The sequence below is a fragment of the Panicum virgatum genome, chromosome 8N, assembly GCF_016808335.1.
Source record: "Panicum virgatum strain AP13 chromosome 8N, P.virgatum_v5, whole genome shotgun sequence".
Taxonomy (NCBI): Eukaryota; Viridiplantae; Streptophyta; class Magnoliopsida; order Poales; family Poaceae; genus Panicum; species Panicum virgatum.
This window is the reverse complement of record NC_053152.1, coordinates 13,499,975-13,520,526: the sequence shown is the minus strand read 5'-3', so window position 1 is coordinate 13,520,526 and position 20,552 is coordinate 13,499,975. Positions and strand designations below refer to the sequence as shown.

Here is a 20,552-nt window from a genome sequence, read left to right as displayed (position 1 = left end):
CATTGCACTTACTGAAGCAACCATAGTTGTGTACTTGATTGATTATAACAAAATGATCACAGGTGGTCATTATTATCTCTGGATCAGGTCTCTCTTCTTGGTAGCTAAATCTATCTAGTCTGTAAGATCGAATCAACGGTTATCTGACACACGAACACAACTTCAAGATGAAGACTACAATCAATGATGGTCCAGTTTTACTGACAGAAAAATAACAGTTCCATTGCACAAAGTTGCTGGTGGCATGCATCAGTTAAAGATCTAGCTAGATGCCTTCCTCGTGTCCTACAAGCCTGCTAGAAATCTCTCTTCCAAAGTGATTCTCACTTGGTCTAAAGGGCTAAAGATCCCGGTTCGTGTCTCTGCATGCATATGAACGGGAAAAAAAAAGGAGAACAAATTCTTGTTTTGCTTTGGACTGGTCTTTAGATCTCCTTTCACCTTTTGTCTTTTCCTTTGCATCACTCTCCCTTGCAGAGCTCCAATCTTTCTCTGAATACACCTAATAATTTTGATTGTAATGAGCTCGTGATGAAGTACACTGAGCAAAGATATCAGGAACCCTAAAAAGTGCACCCCATCGATTTGATCCAGTGAAAAGCAAGCACTTACTGATCAATCATTTCGTATATAATTTGATTCCGTTTCATCCAACACACTCACTGCATGCAGAGATTGATGCAGTGAAATAGGGCATTACTTCGCCACAAAGCAATTCTCATGTGAATGTGATTTGCAGGTTGCAAGTAGCAAAGATGCCCTCAATGCGTGGCAGACTGCTGAATTGTACGTCCCATCTATCTTGCGTTGTTTGGCATCTTATCTTTTCTAGAAAGAGACTTCACATTGATTTCATTCACGGCTAGAAAGCAGGGGAAAATACTGTTTCATAGTACCAGATAGTGCAACAACAATGATCATGTTCTTGTAGTTGTAAGAAAAAAAATCCATCTTAAGTTCATTCAGGTAACAATACTGTGAGGTCCTTATTAAATTGATCCTTGTAGTTGTTACATGTTGGTCCAAGAAGGGGATATATACACATATATATACATGGCGATTAAAAAAATAAGTTTGAAGCAACCACTTCCGAAAATAGGAGTCGAGATAATACTGCTCGTAGACCTTTTTTTTATAAAAAGAAAAAAAGAAAACTTGTGGGTATTGGTGACTGAAGAAGAATCACAAGTCGATCTGATCTATGTGTTCTTGATATTCTGATCATGTCCATACAGTTAGTTGCACCTAGGCAGCTGCATGTAGGCCCGTGGTGTAAAAAGGACCTGTCGAAATATCAGTAGAAATCGATGATGAACACTTTGCGAGTTGGCGTCACATGGCCAGTAGAGACGACCCACGACAGAGGTAAAGCCCCTCCTCTACAAAGGTAAATTTAAACTTTAAGACAGTGCACGGTAGGGACCGTACGTGATCGACGGAGTGGCAGCGATCAGAACAGAAAAAAATGCAGACGACTAATCTGATGTTGCGTTGTTAACTGCGTACGTGCAAGCAAGGGCTTTCGCAAAGGTTAAGATTACATTAAGGCTAATAAGGCCCGGCCGACCGATCGTCGATCTGGCCTTGACAAAACTAGTAGGATTTGGCCACATGCAATGCTTGGAAACGGATCATGATGCAAGCGTTATTTGATTTTTTGCATTGGTGCATCATTGCTTGCAGCCTTACAGCCTGCTGCTACCTAGTAGATCAAGGCTAGATAAACCATATGACCAAGATCCGATTAAGATGGTGAACTCTCACATAATTGTTGTGGATTACCTAGTACTTAGCTAAGATATTCTAGTTAGGTTAATGCGATCCAGCTAGGCTTCTAATTAGAACACATTTGGCGTAGCTTCAGCTTCTCCTAAAACAGCTCCTGAAGTAGCTTCTCTGGTGAAACAGCTTCTCTGATGAAGCTGAAGCTGTTTTCAAAATTGTTTGGCGAAATATGGGCCCGCGGGAGAAGCTGGGCTAAGGTACGATTTCCGGCTCCTCCCCAGTGTAATCTGGAAACAGCTTCACCAGGTGCTTCGTGGATGAAGCTGCTAGCAAAATAACCGTTTGGCAAGATGGTTTCCACTAATGGAATCTACTTTTTTCCCTAGGGTTATTTTCTTTCCCGCGAAACCTATCAATGAAAATGGTTTTTTGCCGGCTCCTTAACAGACTAGCTTTCATCCTACAAATGTGTGCATTACATGGAAAACCCGCCAAAAATTATCCAAAATGTGTGGCAGGAAAAATCCAGCACGATTTTGAGGGGGTTTTTTTTGACAGGAAGATTATTTCTATAAAGTTATCATATCGGCATATCCGATCCATTCTCAAAACCCTGATGGACAGCAACCAGAGAGATGAACAGGGTAACATCACGTGAAGAACCACATGAGGAAGGAAAAAACAGACGAGCGAGGGAAGACGTGCAAAATCCATGTGGTGCTCTGAGCCTTGCAGCAGTACATACATACAAAAGGCGGTTAACCCATGAAGTTGAAAGCGAGTTTCTGCAAAGCGGTGCCTCTTCTTCCCTCGCTCCCCTGGTCCGGTGGACACGCAGACGACCCTAGAAAAGCGCGCGACGAAGGGCAGCACCAGAGAGAGAGAGAGAGAGAGAGAGAGAGAGAGAGAGAGAGAGAGAGAGAGAGAGAGAGAGAGAGAGAGAGAGAGAGAAGTAGCTTTGCGAAAGCACGAGGCCAGCATCAAAACTAAAGATCGAGAAAGTGCAAAGAGAGATAGGGGAGTGTGTGCATACGATTACGAACTCATATGATACAAGCTCACGCTTTCCGATGCGCTTTGTGGGGTTCGCTGGCCGGCCCCAACGCTTTGCACATTTTCGCTTTAGTTCCTCCCCTTTCGATCAGCAGTAGTAGCGGTGGTGTGGATCGATGCAAACTTGCAAGCCCCATCTTTGCATGTCCATTGCATTTCACTGCTTTTGTTTACATGTGCCCTTTAGCATCATCAAGACATACACTTTTGGTTAACCTTCCCTTGTAGCTAGAACGACACTTTGGATTATTAACTATACATACGGTCGAGGCAGTTAGCAGCTGTAATTCAAGTAGAAGGTGTCTCCCTGATCTTTACATGTACAGTTCCTCTTTAATTTGACCCTTTCTTGGATAAAGTTTTTGTTTGCACTTCAATTTCACTAGAAGTACCTAAGTCGAGACCATGATAAGAGCCTCTGTAGCATATCAGATTCTGGGTTTGACTCTCCATGAGAGTGAATATTCTATAATTTTTAACGGTGTTTGTGTTTTCAATGGTAAGCGGCGTTCCTATCACCAGTGAGGCGCCTATGGTGCCTTCGTCAGTTTTGAGGATTTGCCGGCTCATCAGCCTTCGAAGATGCTCATAGTGATAGGGTTTATGTACTTTGTGTTTATAGGGGTGAGTGTGTACTTTGTGAATATCCGAGTTGTACTGCGTAATCACAAAAAAATATCAAACATATAGTTTCTGGACACATTTTGATCGACGCTCAAGTTTTGGTTATACATACATGGGCGCGATATCCGCAAATCAAGTGACCATGTGTGGTTACAAATGAATTGAATTTACGGTCATACACAAAAGTTTGGTTTTAAATTTTGGATCACTGTATGTGCATTATTATTTGCCTTTTTTCCTTTCCTTAGTTTCCTCTTTCAGATTACCAAAGCTTGTCTTGTTCGCTTTTGCGAACTAGCGAGAGCGCTCCCCAAGATTCCTTTTTGTTTTTGTTTGGGCTCTCCTTCGACACACTTTGGCGTGCATGCGTAAGGTCACGGTGAACTACTCGTGCATCCATGTGAAACTAGCTGTTTGGAAACTTCCCAGGACAGGGAAAAGGGTGAAAAGGCGCAGGATGTAACCTACCAATTTGTTTCGGGTGAAGTTAATCATTGAGACTGCTGTACGGATCAAGAAGGTTCAAATTCCATCGATTCATAATACATACCCCTTTTCCAAAAAAATTTGTGTTCTAAAAACCATAATGTACCTATATAACTCTGAACAGTTTACAATTTTGCAGTAGCAAACGTACTCCCAAGGGGGGGGGAATCATTTTTTAAAAAAAATCGCACTAAACTGTTCCTGAACAAACACATTTCCCCGTGCTTCCAAACGGATCAGAAATTGATAAATCTTGTACCATTTTGTTCGATGAACAGAACACAGGAACAGTTTTTCAAAAAAAAAAGAACAGAACACAGGAACCGAGGCCGGGGACGTCCTGTGTCCTGTCCCGGCCAGTCCATGTCCATTGATCCCTGCATGGCGGAATGGTCGGATCGGAGGTCCTTCCAGAACCATGCGTGGCAGCAACCATCATCCACGGCCATCCAGGACGCAAGCACGGAGGTGCAGGGCCAGGCCAACGGCTGCAATGATGGATCCCCTCCCCTGCAGGGCTGCCATGCATGCTGAACTGAACTGAACAAACCCTCCGCCCGGCAGCGACCACGCACCGTGCCGCCCCAGCCAAGCCACCCACCCGCACCGGTCACCAGCCATCATCACGCACCGCGCACCCCGGCCGGCTGCCGAGCAGCCACCCATCCGCGTTCCCCGGCTTCCCCTGGGCCGGACACAATGATTCGCCCATGATCACACGCACCAGCTGCGCCGGCCGCCTGCTGCATGTCGCAGAGAGCTGCAGCAACCTGCTGCTGATCCCCCCCTGGCCACCACTGGACTTGATATGGACGGAGATGCATGGCGTGGGCACGCACGACGGCTAGTGGGCGCGGCAGTGGTCGCAGCCGCAGCGCCAGCCGGCCGGCCAGGGCCAGGGCCAACCACCGGCGGCGAGCTCGAGATCGATCGATCGACCCAACTGGCAGGCTAGCTGCAGAGTGAGCAGGCGGCCAGTATGGCTGCCCGCGCCGGCCGTGTTGCCTGATGCTAGCTGTGCCTCTGGCCGTAACCTGCTAGCTCCATCGACGAGGAGTGGTGAGAAAAAGGGGGGCATGATGAAGCATGCAGGCGGCGTCTCTTCAGCTAGCCATGTTGGGGCTGTTCGGCTGGTGGAAAAGCCGGCTGATTTCGACTGATTTAATAGTACTATATAAGAAAAAATAAGTCAAAACAAGCCGAAATAAGCCGGAAAAAGACAAGCGAACAGGGCCGTTGTGACGAACTTGCAGTGTACCTACGGATTGTTCTTTGATCTGCACAGGTCAACGAGATAGGATGGTGTATCCGAAATTGTTTTTATTTCCCGCCCTGGTTGCCTTGGTTCACTTCTGTTTAGGACTAGTCTAGGTAAATGAGTGGTGAAGTCATAAGATAGCTTGTGATAAAAACCAAAAAGAGGGGTGAATATTAGCCTCTAAGTTTCTGAAAACATACATGTCCATCTTGGGGGACCATGTTGCTTTGCATTGTCTCTGCGGGTGGTCCAATGGATGTCCAAATTTTAACCTCACGTACAACCCGGTGTCCATGATCACGTACAACCTCCACGTATACATGTCCAAAGTCCACATTTATCCAGTTCTGGAAGGACTAGGACTATATAGATGCTATAAATCAAATCCTACATCTATATGATCACGAACCTTTTGAAGCCAGTTAACCACATCTATCTCGCTTATTAAGAGCGACCTTATATTATTACCGTACGTGTCAGCTAGCTTCCCGTTCCTATGCCATCGAACGTACATTTGTGCAGTGGCGCTGTGGCGCCGCGCACAACAACATGTGCATGCACCACCCCTCCAGACCAACACGATCCGTGGCACGGCCGCCGGCTTGACGGCGTCGCTTTGCCGGCCGGGCGGACGCCGGGGAGCAAAGCGGTCAAGCGCCGCCTTTTGTTTCCGTAGCAGCCAGCCCAGCGCCACCCGCTTTAGCTCGCCTCCTCACCTCCCCCGGCACTTTTCTTTCTTTGGCTCTGGCCCCTGCATGCCCCGGCCGGCCACCTTTGGACGCCGGCCGCCGCGCGCTTTACCCGGCCGGCCGGGCTCGCCCAGTCGTCGTCCCACCGGGCACCACGGATGGGCAGGGTGGAGATTGGCATGGCAGGGTGACATGGAACCCCGTCCCTTCCTTGCCAGTCGCCACTCACCACCACCTTTAGGCGAGCTTTAGCATCTCATCTCCAGAATTTTTTGTACAGAAATTCAGGTTCCAAATTAAGTTATTCGTTGCTTCATCACATGAGTAGCCCATCTATATATCGAGCATCTTCGTCGAGCGGTTCGAAATGTTTGGTTTCTCTATATTTTTAGTCAATGCCGCCTTGTTGTACTTCTATATATACTAGGCTGCTGTTCGGTCGATACTTAAGTTTTAGTGTGCCACCTCTAGGCTTTCGTCTTAAAGAGTTCGTCTAATAGTATGACAGATTTGTGCTGCACAAGTATATATTGCAATGATCAATCGAAAGCTACAGGTTTGTTTGGATGAGCTAAAGTCAGGCACTAAACTACTTTAGCACCGTCAAAACGCAATCTTCCGACCGTTTCAAATCAAACCACGCCTAATATTTTGAGGCTGCCATTCGACTGATTGAGCACCGCGACAACCCCCCGAGGGCGCGCACTCTTTAATCATTGCCGGAACTCATAAACGGCCGGTCCCTCTTATCTTGACGGAGACCGGAGTGCATTCCTCTTTTCCTGTCGGGGCGCCCTTGCCACAACTGAGAAACAAAACCCTTTCTCCCCAATACCACAACCATTTCAAGCAAAGATAACAGAGCGGCATCGTCGTCCTTGGAGAATCCAAAGCTAGAAACTCCCTAGCACAGTGCTTTCCCGGCCCCCATCTCTCCTTTTCCCCATTGCTGCTTCCTTGCCCACAAAAGGCCTTCAACAGTTCCCTTCCCTCTAATCTTCTCCCAAAGAAAAGCAAAAATAAAAGGAGTTGAGATGAGGAGAGAGAGAGAGAGAGTCAGATAGAGAGATGGACTCGCACAGAATCACACAAGCACTGAAGCAGAGAGCAGAGCAGAGCAATGGCACAAGGCACTAAGGCAGAGCAGAGTACAAGACCACTGAGCTAGCTAGTGAAGAAGACAGACACCCTTCTCCCTCACGCCATATATACCTCAAAAGACAAAGCCCTCCTTGCCACCCAGAACATGTTCGATCCCCCCCTGACCTGACCTCGTCATCATCTTCCACCTCCCGGCTTCACCCTCAAGCCTCCCTCCCTCCCCGTCCATCTTCTTGTGAAGCTTCCCAAGATTCTCGCATGCCTTTCTCCAGCGCCCTGCCACGTACTTCTCTCGCCATCGAGCTTACTAAACCACCTCGGACGCCGACGCCCATGGCGGCCGCTCTCCTCTAGCTCCACTTCCCGCAACCACAATTCGCAAGGCCACGGAGGCAGGGTGCTCGACCCGGCGTCCAGATGAGGGCTCCGCCGCCTCTGCTCCTGCTCCTGCTCCTCCATTTCGCGCTCCTGCCCGCCGACGCCATCGCCGCCGGCAATGGCGGCGGCGGCGGCAGCGACCTTCGCGGCGACGCGGCCGCGCTGCTCGCCCTCAAGGCCGCGCTCAACTGCCGCCCGCGCGCGCTGCGATCGTGGGCGGCGGGCAATGCCGGGTTCGTGTGCGCGTGGACGGGCGTGCGCTGCGCCGGCGGGCGCGTGGCCGCCGTCGACCTGGCCAACATGAACGTGTCCAGCGGCGCGCCCGTGGTGGCCCGGGTGGCGGGGCTCGACGCGCTCGAGAGCCTCTCGCTCGCCGGGAACGCCATCGTGGGCGCCGTGTCCGCGTCGTCGCTCCCGGCGCTCCGGCACGTCAACGTGTCCGGGAACCAGCTCGGCAGCGGGCTCGACGGCTGGGACTTCGCGTCGCTGCCCGCGCTCGAGGTGTTCGACGCCTACGACAACAACTTCTCGGCGCCGCTGCCGCTCGGCGTCGCCGCGCTGCCGCGGCTCCGGTACCTGGACCTCGGCGGCAACTACTTCACCGGCGAGATCCCCGCGGCGTACGGCAGGATGCCCGCGGTGGAGTACCTGTCGCTCAACGGCAACAACCTGCAGGGGCGCATCCCGCCGGAGCTCGGCAACCTCACGACGCTCCGGGAGCTCTACCTCGGCTACTACAACGTCTTCGACGGCGGCGTCCCGCCGGAGCTCGGCCGGCTGCGTGGCCTCACCGTGCTGGACGTTTCCAACTGTGGCCTCACGGGCGGGATCCCGCCGGAGCTCGGCGCGCTCTCCTCCCTCGACACGCTCTTCCTCCACACCAACCAGCTCTCCGGGCCCATCCCGCCGGAGCTCGGCAACCTCACGTCGCTCACCGCGCTGGACCTCTCCAACAACGCGCTCACCGGCGAGGTCCCGCGCACGCTGGCGTCCCTCACCTCGCTCAAGCTGCTCAACCTGTTCCTCAACCGGCTCCATGGCCCCGTGCAGGAGTTCATCGCCGCGCTGCCGCGGCTGGAGACGGTGCAGCTGTTCATGAACAACCTCACCGGCCGCGTCCCCGCGGGGCTCGGTGCCAATGCCGCGCTCCGGCTGGTCGACCTGTCGTCGAACCGGCTCACCGGCGTGATCCCGGAGACCCTGTGCGCCTCCGGCGAGCTCCACACGGCCATCCTGATGAACAACTTCCTGTTCGGCCCCATCCCCGGGTCGCTCGGCTCGTGCGCGAGCCTGACCCGTGTCCGCCTCGGCCAGAACTACCTCAACGGCAGCATCCCCGCCGGCCTGCTCTACCTGCCGCGGCTCAACCTGCTGGAGCTCCAGAACAACCTGCTCTCCGGTGAGGTGCCCTCGAACCCGAGCCCGAGCGCGGCGAGCTCGCAGCTGGCGCAGCTCAACCTGTCCAACAACCTGCTGACCGGGCCGCTGCCCAGCACGCTGGCCAACCTCACCGCGCTGCAGACGCTGCTGGCCAGCAACAACCGGCTCGCCGGCGCCGTGCCGCCGGAGGTCGGCGCGCTCCGGCGGCTCGTGAAGCTTGACCTCAGCGGGAACGAGCTGTCCGGGCCGGTGCCGGCAGCGGTGGGGCAGTGCGGGGAGCTGACGTACCTGGACCTCAGCCGGAACAACCTCTCCGGGGCGATCCCCGAGGCGATCGCCGGGATCCGGGTGCTCAACTACCTGAACCTGTCCCGGAACGCGCTGGAGGACGCGATCCCGGCGGCGATCGGGGAGATGGGCAGCCTGACGGCGGCGGACTTCTCGTACAACGACCTGTCGGGGCAGCTCCCGGACACGGGGCAGCTGGGGTACCTGAACGCGACAACGTTCGCGGGCAACCCGGGGCTGTGCAGCGCCGTGCTGGGCCGGCCGTGCAACTACACCACCGGCGGCAGCGCGGCGTCGGCGTCGGCGGGGGCGACGCGGCGCGCCGGGGCGGGCGAGCTGAAGCTGGTGCTGGCGCTGGGCCTGCTGGCCTGCTCGGTGGTGTTCGCCGCGGCGGCCGTGCTGCGCGCGCGTTCCTTCCGCGCCGGCGACGGCGGCGGCGGCGCGTGGCGGTTCACGGCGTTCCACAAGGTGGACTTCGGGATCGCGGAGGTGATCGAGTGCATGAAGGAGGGCAACGTGGTGGGCCGCGGCGGCGCCGGCACGGTGTACCTGGGCCGCACCCGGTCCGGCGGCGCGATCGCCGTGAAGCGCCTGCAGGCCCGCGCCGGCGGCTCCGGCGACGACCGCGGGTTCCGCGCGGAGGTCCGGACGCTGGGCAGCATCCGGCACCGCAACATCGTGCGGCTGCTGGCCTTCTGCTCCAACCGCGACGCCAACGTGCTGGTGTACGAGTACATGGGCGGCGGCAGCCTGGGCGAGGCGCTCCACGGCCGGCAGCAGCAGCAGCAGCAGCACCAGCGCGGCGGCGGCGGGGCGGCGCTGTGCTGGGCGCGGCGGCGGCGGATCGCGCTGGAGGCGGCGCGCGGGCTGTGCTACCTTCACCACGACTGCGCGCCCATGATCGTGCACCGCGACGTCAAGTCCAACAACATCCTCCTCGCCGGCGGGGACAGCGACGGCGACGGCGAGGCCCGCGTGGCCGACTTCGGCCTCGCCAAGTTCCTCCGCCCCGGCGGCGCCACGTCCGAGTGCATGTCCGCCGTCGCCGGCTCCTACGGCTACATCGCGCCTGGTACGCGCGCTCTCCCACCCGCCTTCCCCGCACGTTTTTTTCCTTCACACTACGTGGCGTCGATCGGACGGCTAGGATTTGACTGATCGGATTAGCACCCGATCGTTCTGGCTGTCGCGTTGCACGGTGGCGTGTACGAACCCGGGGCATGACGGTGGTGTCTGTCTGGGCGCGGGACCCACCGCCCAGAGGGGACGTGCCGGGGGGGGGGGGGGGGGGGTCGGTCCGGTGGTCTCTCGCTCGGGTCAATGGGGGGCTAGCCTGCCCGGCCCGACACCGCGCTCGGGTCAATGGGGGGCTAGCCTGCCCGGCCCGACGCCGCGGGCGCGGTGGTCGCCGTCGTGCCAGGCGCCCAGGCCGGCACGTCCGTAGACCGTAGGCCAGTCACGTGACTACTACAGTGACCCGGCAGGTGTATGTACTGCAATACAAGTGTAGACCAGCGTATTTTGGCTGGTGAGAAAAACGGCAAGATCTGGGTGGTGTCTGGCTGCCACTTTCGTCCACACAGGGCGCATACGTACGTACGTACACGTACATGGCAGCAGCAGGGTAGCAGGCCGGGCTACCAGCAGGCAGCAGCAAAGCAGCCGGCCAGGCCACGTCAGCGCTGCCGCTGCGCGGCGGGCCCGGGGGCGAAAGCGGCCGAAAAGAGGTCCTCTGGCCAGGCTCGGTGGGTAGAAAGAAGGGGTCGTCGATGGCCGGCGGGGCCGACGCACTCGAGCGCCCAATAATTCCCGGCGCGGGGCCCGCGTCTCCGGTGGGGCCGGCGACGGTGACTGGACGATGCGTGGGCCTCGGCGGCAGCCGGCAGCGGCGTCGCCATGCCATGCCATCCCTCCCGCCGCGCGCGCGCGGGCACAGTGGCACGGTCGTGCTCGTGCAGGGCACCGGCGTGTGCGCCCCGCGACACGGCAGCCTTGGAAGCCGCGCATTGGACGTGCAGGGGCAGCCGGGCAGGCACGGCCCCGCGCGGTGCGGCGGCGGTCGGAGCCGGACGCGCGCGCGTTTGTCCCCCGCCGCAGCGCGCTGCGCCGGGCGGCCTGGCAGGCAGGGGGCGGCGGCGGCCCGGCGCCTCGAGCCACGGCCATGGCCAGGGCAGTCAGGGATGCGCCGAGGACGGGGCGCAGAGGAGCAGCATCGGACTCGCCCCAGCAGCATCCAAAATGCCATCAATGGCTAAAGGCTGATGCGATTGCGATGCGATCTTGCTCGCCGAGCCCGGCAGAGGCCCGCCGTGGTCCCCGGCTCCGGCCGGCTCCTTCCACGCTGCCTTATCTTTGACCGGCAGCATGGGTGGTACGCTCCCAAAAGCCTTCGTCATCCTCCTGCTGCTCCGGCCGGCCGGCCGCCCGGCCTGGGGCTTCGCCAAAGCGGACGCCACCGCTCGCCGTTACGTCGCCGCCAAAGCGAGGGCTGCTTTTTTTTTCCTACTGTTGCAGCCATGGCACGCTCTTTCTTTCCTTTTTCTACTCATCTTTTGGTTGGTAACACTGAGGAAGATCACCTTCGCTGCAAATTCTTTTATCTCCCGTTTCTTGCTCCATGCATGCGTGCTACTTGTATACGCGCCCAAGATTTGGGTTTAGGGCCAGGATCTCGGCCGGGGATGGGCGAAATGGACAAAGATTAGGCCGGACGGCGGGGGGGGGGGGGGGGGGGGGGGGGGATTTTCCTTGGGCTTCGTCCCGCGATGGTTTGGTTTGGGAAAGATTCCGATGGATTTGACGCGGCCGTGCCAGGCACTCCCCTTGGGATTCGTCGCCGTGCTGTAGGTGTGTGTGCCTACTAGGCCTTGTCCTCGATGCACAGGAGCAGCAGCCACCCAGCCAGTTTGTGTGCTGTTCTATTCAAAATCAAACATCGAAACATTCTAATTCAGCCATGTATAAAAATTGATACGTTCAAAAAAAGTTTAAAAATTGGATCAACTCTAGATACGCTTGGATTTGCGTTGCTCCTTTTGAGACGGCACGGTTAGTATGCACGCCACTGTTAATTTAACTTGAGTAGCTAGCTGATTATTAACCGTGTATTTTCTTTTTCTTTTTCTTTGGTGATGAAAAAAAATGCAGAGTACGCGTACACGCTGCGGGTGGACGAGAAGAGCGACGTGTACAGCTACGGGGTGGTCCTGCTGGAGCTCGTCACGGGGCGCCGCCCCGTGGGGGGATTCGGGGAGGGCGTGGACATTGTGCAGTGGGCCCGGCGCGCCACGGGGGGCGGCCGCCGGGAGGCCGTGCGGGCGGTCGCCGACCGCCGCCTCGCCGGCGACGCGCCCGCCGACGAGGTCGCGCACCTCTTCTTCGTCGCCATGCTCTGCGTGCAGGAGAACAGCGTCGAGCGCCCCACAATGCGGGAGGTCGTGCAGATGCTCTCCGAGCTCCCGCCGCAGGCGTTGCCGTCGACGTCGACGTCCTCGGCGTCGTCGCCGAAGCCGCCGGCCCCCGCCGGGGAGGAGAGCAGCAGCAGCAGCCCCGACGGGCAGCCCGCCGACAAACTGCTACAAGCTGTTCGTCCCGGACCTGCTGGCCTGAACAACAAAACGACTCATCAAGCCATGCATTGCAGATTGGAGCTAGCAAGCGTTCTACAGTATTGGAGATAGATGGTGACAAGTAGTAGGAGCTGGGGATCAATCAATAACATGTAACTTTATTTAATTGTTTTTTAACTTTTTTTTCTCTCCTTTTTTGGTTGGTCTATCAAAGGTGTATAGGGTTTGATCATATGCTACCACCTAGCAGCAGCAAGGGTTTGTGCTGTCCAAAGCAGTAGCATCCTCCCTAGCAATAGCTTCCATCATCATAGCTTTGGCACTTTGTAATCTCCTGGTGATCTTTAGCCACCATCCATTGTCCTCTGCCACTCTACTTACCCATCGCTTCGCTTTTACACTAATCCTTGTTAATGTGCAGTGATTAGTCCCGGTACTTGCTCGTTGCTTTTTGTATTGTTTGGGCCATTTTTTTGGCAGCAAGAGCTGTGCTCGCTCGCTGATCATCTGTTGGAAGATTCTTGACCGGGGCTTCGGTTTCAGTGAAAGCATGAAAGAGAAATGCGGGGAAAGAGCAGTACTTGACAGTCTTTGAAAACATCTCAGTTCCCAACGCTTAAAGCACTCCTGCTAGACAACTGAATTGCACAACTTTCATGGAAGCAAAGGAGATAGGATGAATCGCTTAAGAGATTTTAGAGGGGGAAAAAAGAAAGCAGAGATTCATGAACAGATGATATGCGGCATGGTTTCTGGACTTGCAGTGTCAGCATGTAGCTTCAGAATTCACACGAAAAAACCGTTTCGACCATGGAACATCTATAGCTTTAATCATGAGAGGTAAAGGTTGGATAGAAGCTGCAAGGTTTATTAGGGGTCAAAAGACACGAGGTAAAGATGCTTACTTTACTGGAACACCTTGGTATACTTTACAAGTCATTTCGCCAAACAGGATTGACAGAATGATTGATTGCTAAGAGCCTGGCAAAAGAGTGTCAAATTAAGGCCCCGTTTGGCACGGCTCTTGGGGCGGCTTCACGAGCGGCTTCAGGTGAAGCCCTCCCAAACGTTTGTTTTGTGACCGGCTTCACGTGTGAAGCCGGTTTTGAATCCATCAGCGGCTTACACAGGCAAGGTGAAGCCATGAAATCGTGGCTTCACGCGGCTTACACATCAATCTAACAAGTGAAGCTGTTTTGCCAAACATTTTCTAAAACGGCTCCAACTCCACCAAAAAAGCCGCTCCATCTGAGGAGCCAAAGCCGGAGCTGTTTTTGGAAGAGCCGAAGCCCTCCCAAACGGGGCTAACTGTGAATTGACATGTCAACAGCTCATGCAGCTACGAAAACAAAGTGAGAATATTTATTTCTGATTACCTCTAGTAGCACGACAACCGAGAAATCTATGACACCAGAAACCAATCCAGGAGAATATTTCGTATCACCTGTTTGTGTTGCCTTTTCGTCTCTACCATCAGCGATGTTCCTGATGGACAATACTGTAGCTCAGAAAAACCATGTGCAGAGATGTGACAATCATTTGGGAGATCAACTTATCCAAACTTTGAGGAAGAAAAAACAATTGGTCAGAACTCAGATCGTGCTGTTTTCACTCAAGTGTTTGTCTGGACACGGAACGCAACATCAGTTCAAACATCTACAAAATCATGCTGCAATCAGCACTTGTTAAAATTGCTGCTGTTTCACCAGCAAATCTTTATCTTCCCACATCCAAAAAGGAGTGACGGTTACACTGTTTCCCTTTTTATTACTCATAACAGTACAAGCTCGCCGTAGTTGTGGTTCACTATGAAAATCTCACGAGTAGTTAGCCGCTTCCTTGTGTCTCAGTGCTCTCCAACCAATGTCACGCCTGAAGAATCCTTCTGGCCAATCGACAGCGTCTACTGCATCATATGCCCTCTCCCTTGCTTCTTCAATGTCCTTGCCCTTGGCAGTGACACCAAGAACTCGGCCTCCAACAGCAACAAGATTGCCATCTCCATCTAGTGCTGTACCAGCATGGAAAATCTTGACAGCTGGAGAGACCTGCTCAGCCTTGTCGAGTTTTTTTATTACAGTCCCCTTCTTATAAGAGCCAGGATATCCCTGGCTAGCCATTACAACCACCATTGCCATTTCAGATGACCAGGTTAGTGAAACATTCCCTAATTCTCCCCGGCAGGCGGATAACAGAACTTGTGCTAAATCAGATTCCAATCGCATCATCAGAACCTGTAACAAAAGGAAAAGATATTAGTAGGAATAAGGACAATCAGAATATGATGACAAAAAAAGCATTTCAAACGTCAAGTAGATAATTGCATCAGCCAAACTTATATGCTAAATATATCATCTGAAATTTGTAGAGTGTAATTCTGAAATTTAATATACAATCACAATGAAGATACAGCAAAGGAGATTTGCCATTCAAATTAAGTACATTCAAATAAAGTAATGCATTAGATACTTTTTGGCTACAACAGCAGCAATTTAACTGATGCTGGACTGCAATTTGGATCCATATCCACTTAGATAAACAAGTACTGCTGATAAAATCAATTATACCTTCTCTCCTGAAGTTTTTCAGATTTAATTTTGATATATAATAATGGTAGCACTCCTGATCCCACGTGCTTACTGTTCCAGTAGCCTTGGGATTTGTTCTTATTAAGAAATAAGTCTAGATTGGTCTGTTTCCGAATGTTGGAGATTAATCCCTACCCTTTGGTGTGGTTGCCAGGTATCACCATAGTCAGATTTCTTGGGTTCAGGGCAATCTAAAGTATGCCCGTAGCACTAATATGTATACTTATCAAATTTTAAGTAGCCCAAGTTGAAATGTTACACTGGCATTGATTAAAACAGAAGTGAAACTTTTGACAGCAGACAGTGATCAACCAATGTGAGATTCCAAAATTACATGAATGAGAGCTTTATGGTGGTTGATATTGATCAAATAAATAACAATGTAGCAGAGCAGACAATGGCTAGCAGATTAATCCTAAACAGCCACTCATATAAACCATGGTTATTTGCGGTCATATAAACCTCTGTTGGAGTGTTTCAAGCGCCTCCACCTTGACAAGAGTGCAGCCAACATCGAGGGCTATAAATTAGCGAAGAGGGTTGCAAAGCGAGCTGTGAGTGTAGTAAAGGGTAAGGCGTATGATGACTTGTATCAGCGGCTAGGCACGAAAGAAGGGGAGAAGGACATTTATAGGATGGCTAGGATCCGCGAGCGGAAGACAAGGGACATCAACCAAATCAAATGCATTAAAGATGGGACAGATCGACTGCTAGTGAAGGATGAGGACATCATAGATAGATGGAGAGAGTACTTCGACAAGTTGTTTAATGGGGAGAGTGAGGGCCCTACCCTTGAGTTAGATGACTCTTTTGATGATACCAACAGACGTTTTGTGAGGAGAATTCAGGAGGTAGAGATCGGGGAGGCTTTGAAGAGGATGAAGGGAGGTAAAGCGATGGGCCCTGATGGTATCCCCATTGAGGTGTGGAGATGCCTAGGAGATAGAGCAATAGTATGGTTAACTAAGCTTTTTAATCTCATTTTTCGGTCAAATAAGATGCCGGAAGAATGGAGGAGAAGTATATTAGTACCTATCTCCAAAAACAAGGGCGATGTTCAAAATTGTACTAACTACCGTGGGATTAAACTGATGAGCCATACGATGAAGCTTTGGGAGAGGGTTATCGAGCATCGCCTAAGAAGAGTGACAAGTGTGACCCAAAACCAATTTGGGTTCATGCCTGGAAGGTCAACCATGGAAGCGATTTTCTTAATACGACAATTGATGGAGAGATATAGGGAGCAGAAGAAGGACTTGCACATGGTCTTCATTGATCTTGAGAAGGCATATGACAAAGTACCGAGAAATGTCATGTGGTGGGCCTTGGAGAAGCACAAAGTCCCAACTAAGTACATTACCCTCATTAAGTATATGTACAAGGATGCGACGACGTTTGTCCGGACATGTGATGGCAACACCACTGACTTTCCTATTAACATAGGCCTACACCAGGGGTCAGCATTGAGCCCTTATTTATTTGCTTTAGTGATGGATGAGGTCACAAGGGATATACAAGGTGAGATCCCTTGGTGTATGCTCTTTGCTGATGATGTGGTGCTAGTTGACGAGAGTAGGGCAGGGGTTAATAGGAAGTTAGAGCTGTGGAGACGCACGTTAGAGTCGAAAGGGTTCAGACTTAGTAGGACCAAGACCGAGTACATGATGTGCGATTTCAGCGCGATTAGGCATGAGGGGGGAGACGTTAGTCTAGATGGACAAGTGATGGTCCAGAAAGATACTTTTCGGTATTTAGGATCGGTGCTACAAAAGGATGGCGACATTGATGAAGATGTTAGGCATAGAATTTCAACTGGCTGGTTGAAATGACGACAAGCTTCTGGCATCCTTTGTGACAAGAGGGTGCCACAAAAGCTAAAAGGCAAATTCTATAGGACAGCAATTCGTCCGGCGATGCTATACGGTGCTGAATGTTGGCCTACAAAAAGGCGACATGTTCAGCAACTGGGTGTAGCAGAGATGCGAATGTTGCGGTGGTTTTGCGGACACACAAGGAGGGATAGAGTCCGGAACAAAGTTATTCGGGATAGGGTCGGAGTGGCACCAATTGAGGAGAAACTTACCCAGCATCGGCTGAGATGGTTTGGACATGTCCAACGAAGGCCTCCTGAGGCGCCGGTGCGTAATGGGGTTCTTGAGCGGGTCGATAATGTAAAGAGGGGTAGAGGTAGACCTAAACTGACGTGGGATGAGTCGATTAAGAGAGACCTTAAGGATTGGAATATCTCTAAAGAGATAGCTTTGGATAGGAGCGCTTGGAGACTAGCTATCAATGTGCCTGAACCTTGAACTTATTTCTTTCGGGTTTCATTTCTAGCCTACCCCAACTTGCTTGGGAAAAAAGGCTATGTTGTTGTTGTTGTATAAACCTCTGTTGGAAAGATATGCATATGCAGCATAACCATTGCATTCTGTTGTCCAACAAAAACACCTAGATTACATTGTGATCATATAAACCAAAACCAGAACTGAAGTGACCAAATTGAGACATGTATAAGCTATTATGCATCCTTTCGGTAAACTAGAAGTCTACTATCGAAATGGACCATTCTACTCGTAAAGAGCCTGGAAATTGACAGGTCTTTTTCTTTCTTTGATTCAGCCAGAGCAACTTTTTGACTTGCTAGTTTTGCAGTTTAGGTTCTTTAGTTTGATACTTATTATTACTATTTTTGGTATGTGCTAGATTCTTGCTGAAGGCATTCCAACATTCTTAAACTGGATTTACATGGCATGAGATATTTGTACTGATCTTGTTTTTAACGATTAATATTTGTTGAACTTCTTGGCCTGTTAATATACAGAAATGAACACTAGATGTTGGAGAAGGGTGGCTAACCTGGCATTCTGGGTCACCAAATCTCACATTATACTCAATAAGCTTAGGCAGCCCAGATTTCTTCTCGATCATAAGCCCAGCATATAGTACACCAACAAACTTGCACCCTTCTGCTGCCATACCTTTAACAGTAGGGATAATTATATTTTCCATGACTATGCGCTTGAGCTCATCTGTAACTATTGGTGCAGGAGAGTATGCACCCATACCGCCAGTATTTGGGCCAACATCACCATCACCAACTCTTTTGTGATCCTGTGCTGATTCAAGAGGCAATGCATTTTCACCATCTACCAATGCAAAGAAAGAGGCTTCTTCACCCTCCAGAAACTCTTCAATGATAACCCGTGAACCGGCAGAACCAAATGAGCCTTCAACCAACATAGAGTCTATGGCTTCGAATGCCTCATCCAAAGTCATAGCGACAACCACACCCTTTCCAGCAGCCAGTCCATCAGCTTTAACAACGATAGGGGCTCCTTCATGTTTGACATATTTTTTAGCTTCTGCAGCATCCGTGAATGTCCGATACTGCAAGAGAAAAGGTAAGTGCAAAAATTAACATGGTTTGTATGGATTATCACTGAAATTATCAATAATACAAATGAATGGGCTGTGCCCCCTCCCCCTGGTATACTAACTATATATTCTCTCTTTTCTAGAGCAATGCAATGGAAACCTCTAGAATTACAAACAGTTCTTTAATGTAGTTTGGCCAGAAACCAGATACACTCATGGAAAATCACATTTGACAACTACTAGTGTCTGACAATTAATATGGACTTAGTAAAGCATGGGCAGGGATAGACTAGCCTATAGGGTTAGCAATCAACATAAATGGAACAGGAAGTACCTTGGCTGTCGGGATATTGTACTTATCACACAACTTCTTCATGAAGTCCTTGGATCCTTCTAGTGCTGCGGCCTCTGAAGAAGGGCCGAAGGTTGGTATCCCAACTTTGACAAGGTCATTTGCAAGACCCGCGACAAGAGGGGCTTCAGGGCCCACTACGACCATCCCCACTCCCCTCTTGCGACAGAACGAGATAACATCATCGCTACTGGAGATGTCCAAGTCTGGGACACAGGTTGCGTCCCCGGACTGAGCAATACCCGCATTACCAGGGGCACATAGAACTGCAGCGCAAGACGGGGAGCGGCTCAAGGCGTAACAAAGAGCATGCTCCCTGCCTCCACCACCAATGACGAGTACAGTTATCTTCTCATCTGAAAGAAGGCAATGGACAAAAATGAAACTAGCCCACTCTTGAATTTTCATTTACAATAGCACTAGTATGTTTAGTCTCAGACAGCCAATTAGAAGTACAAAGTAATTTACCAGAAACAATGTCTGCATCGGTTGCTGAAGCTTTCAGGTTGGAACGCCACCTTGCTGAAGCCCGAACACTCAATTGACAATGGGATGCGACATGCCGCGCCGCGACCGAAGAGCAATTGCTGCTCCACCCCTGAGCAACGGGGCAAGACACCCAAGTCCTGTAGCCGTTGCGCGAGTAATAACCACCAGCGGAGCCGCGCGTTGCAGCGAGCTTGAGAGGGCCCCTGACACTGCAAGCAGCAGACGCCATGGCGGGGGCGGCGTTGGCTTGCGGCGCGGGGGTTCGCTCGATCCCCCAAAATTTGCGGAACACAAGCTGCACCCCGCACCTTTATTGAGCAGCAACAAGTCCTGTGTGCCAGCTAATGTCGATCTCTCGCGCTAGTGCTGAAGAAGAAGAACCCAATGGAACCAGCGATGGATGGGTTAGATACAATAAGTAAGGCACCACGCAGGACAAGAACCCTCGCTGGAGCCGTCGCCCGCTCGCCTCACTGGGGAGGGCCAGTGGCTGCGGATTTGGGGCGCCGCTGCCGCGGAAGTGGTCGCCCGCTCGCCGCGAGTTGGAGCAGGCAGCAGCAGCAGAGAGAGATTCTGGCGGCGGCGTGGGTCTGGGGGCGGCGGCGACCGGGAGAGAAGTGACTAGTAGGTGGGCTGGGTGAGTTAAGATTAGTTGGAGGCCAGATTCGGCTACCTTGGGCCGCCTTGGGCTGATACAATGAGCCCATGAGTGGGATTGAGAGGATGGGGCTTCTCTGAGCGCGCAGTAGCTTACCGTATCTGTTTAATCAGCCATTAAACGTTTATTCTATTTAATTATCGTTTAGTCCGTTGAAACATTTACTGTAACACTACCAACACGTAGATCCAAGTGTCAGTGACCAAGCCTAGCTTATTTTGACTTCAACTTCATTTATTTCACGCAAATTGAAATGCTGTAGCATGAAGTCATTTTATAAGCTCGTGCTAAAATGAACTAGAAGTTAGATGAAATCAGTGTTTTTGGGCTTTAGCGTTTTTACCCCTAATTTGAAGTGAAATGGTGATTTTACCCTTATTTTTTTAACTTTGTGATTTTACCCCTGCGATTTCAAAATGAAGGAAGATTTTACCCCTGGTGTATAAATGCACAACTTTTCTCATGAGCTTTTACCCCTATTTTATTATAATATTTGTGTTTTTACCTCTATTTTAGATTATGTATACATAACTTTT

General features: G+C 51.7%; 1 protein-coding gene and 1 pseudogene across 1 annotated transcript; one reads left to right on the top strand and one right to left on the bottom strand.

Moving 5' to 3' along the window:
- The first annotated feature begins 6,621 nt into the window (after positions 1–6,621).
- Positions 6,622–12,978, top strand: LOC120684633 (annotated as a pseudogene).
- A 1,116-nt stretch (positions 12,979–14,094) lies between these two features.
- Positions 14,095–19,961, bottom strand: LOC120684634 (phosphoribosylamine--glycine ligase-like). The gene is made up of 4 exons (XM_039966514.1): positions 19,338–19,961; positions 18,852–19,225; positions 17,999–18,529; positions 14,095–14,785 (listed from the first exon to the last, which is right to left on the bottom strand). The coding sequence occupies exons 1-4, from the start codon at positions 19,585–19,587 to the stop codon at positions 14,369–14,371; spliced, it is 1,572 nt and encodes a 523-aa protein (XP_039822448.1). The 5' UTR covers positions 19,588–19,961; the 3' UTR covers positions 14,095–14,368.
- Positions 19,962–20,552: the final 591 nt, after the last annotated feature.

Excerpts from the sequence above, each read along its gene's own strand:
- LOC120684634 (XM_039966514.1), bottom strand. The coding sequence starts at position 19,587 with ATGGCGTCTGCTGCTTGCAGTGTCAGGGGCCCTCTCAAGCTCGCTGCA. Across the intron at positions 19,226-19,337 it reads CGATGCAGACATTGTTTCTG|ATGAGAAGATAACTGTACTC; the intron begins GTAAATTACTTT and ends GCCTTCTTTCAG. Across the intron at positions 14,786-17,998 it reads TTGGTGACCCAGAATGCCAG|GTTCTGATGATGCGATTGGA; the intron begins GTTAGCCACCCT and ends CTTTTGTTACAG.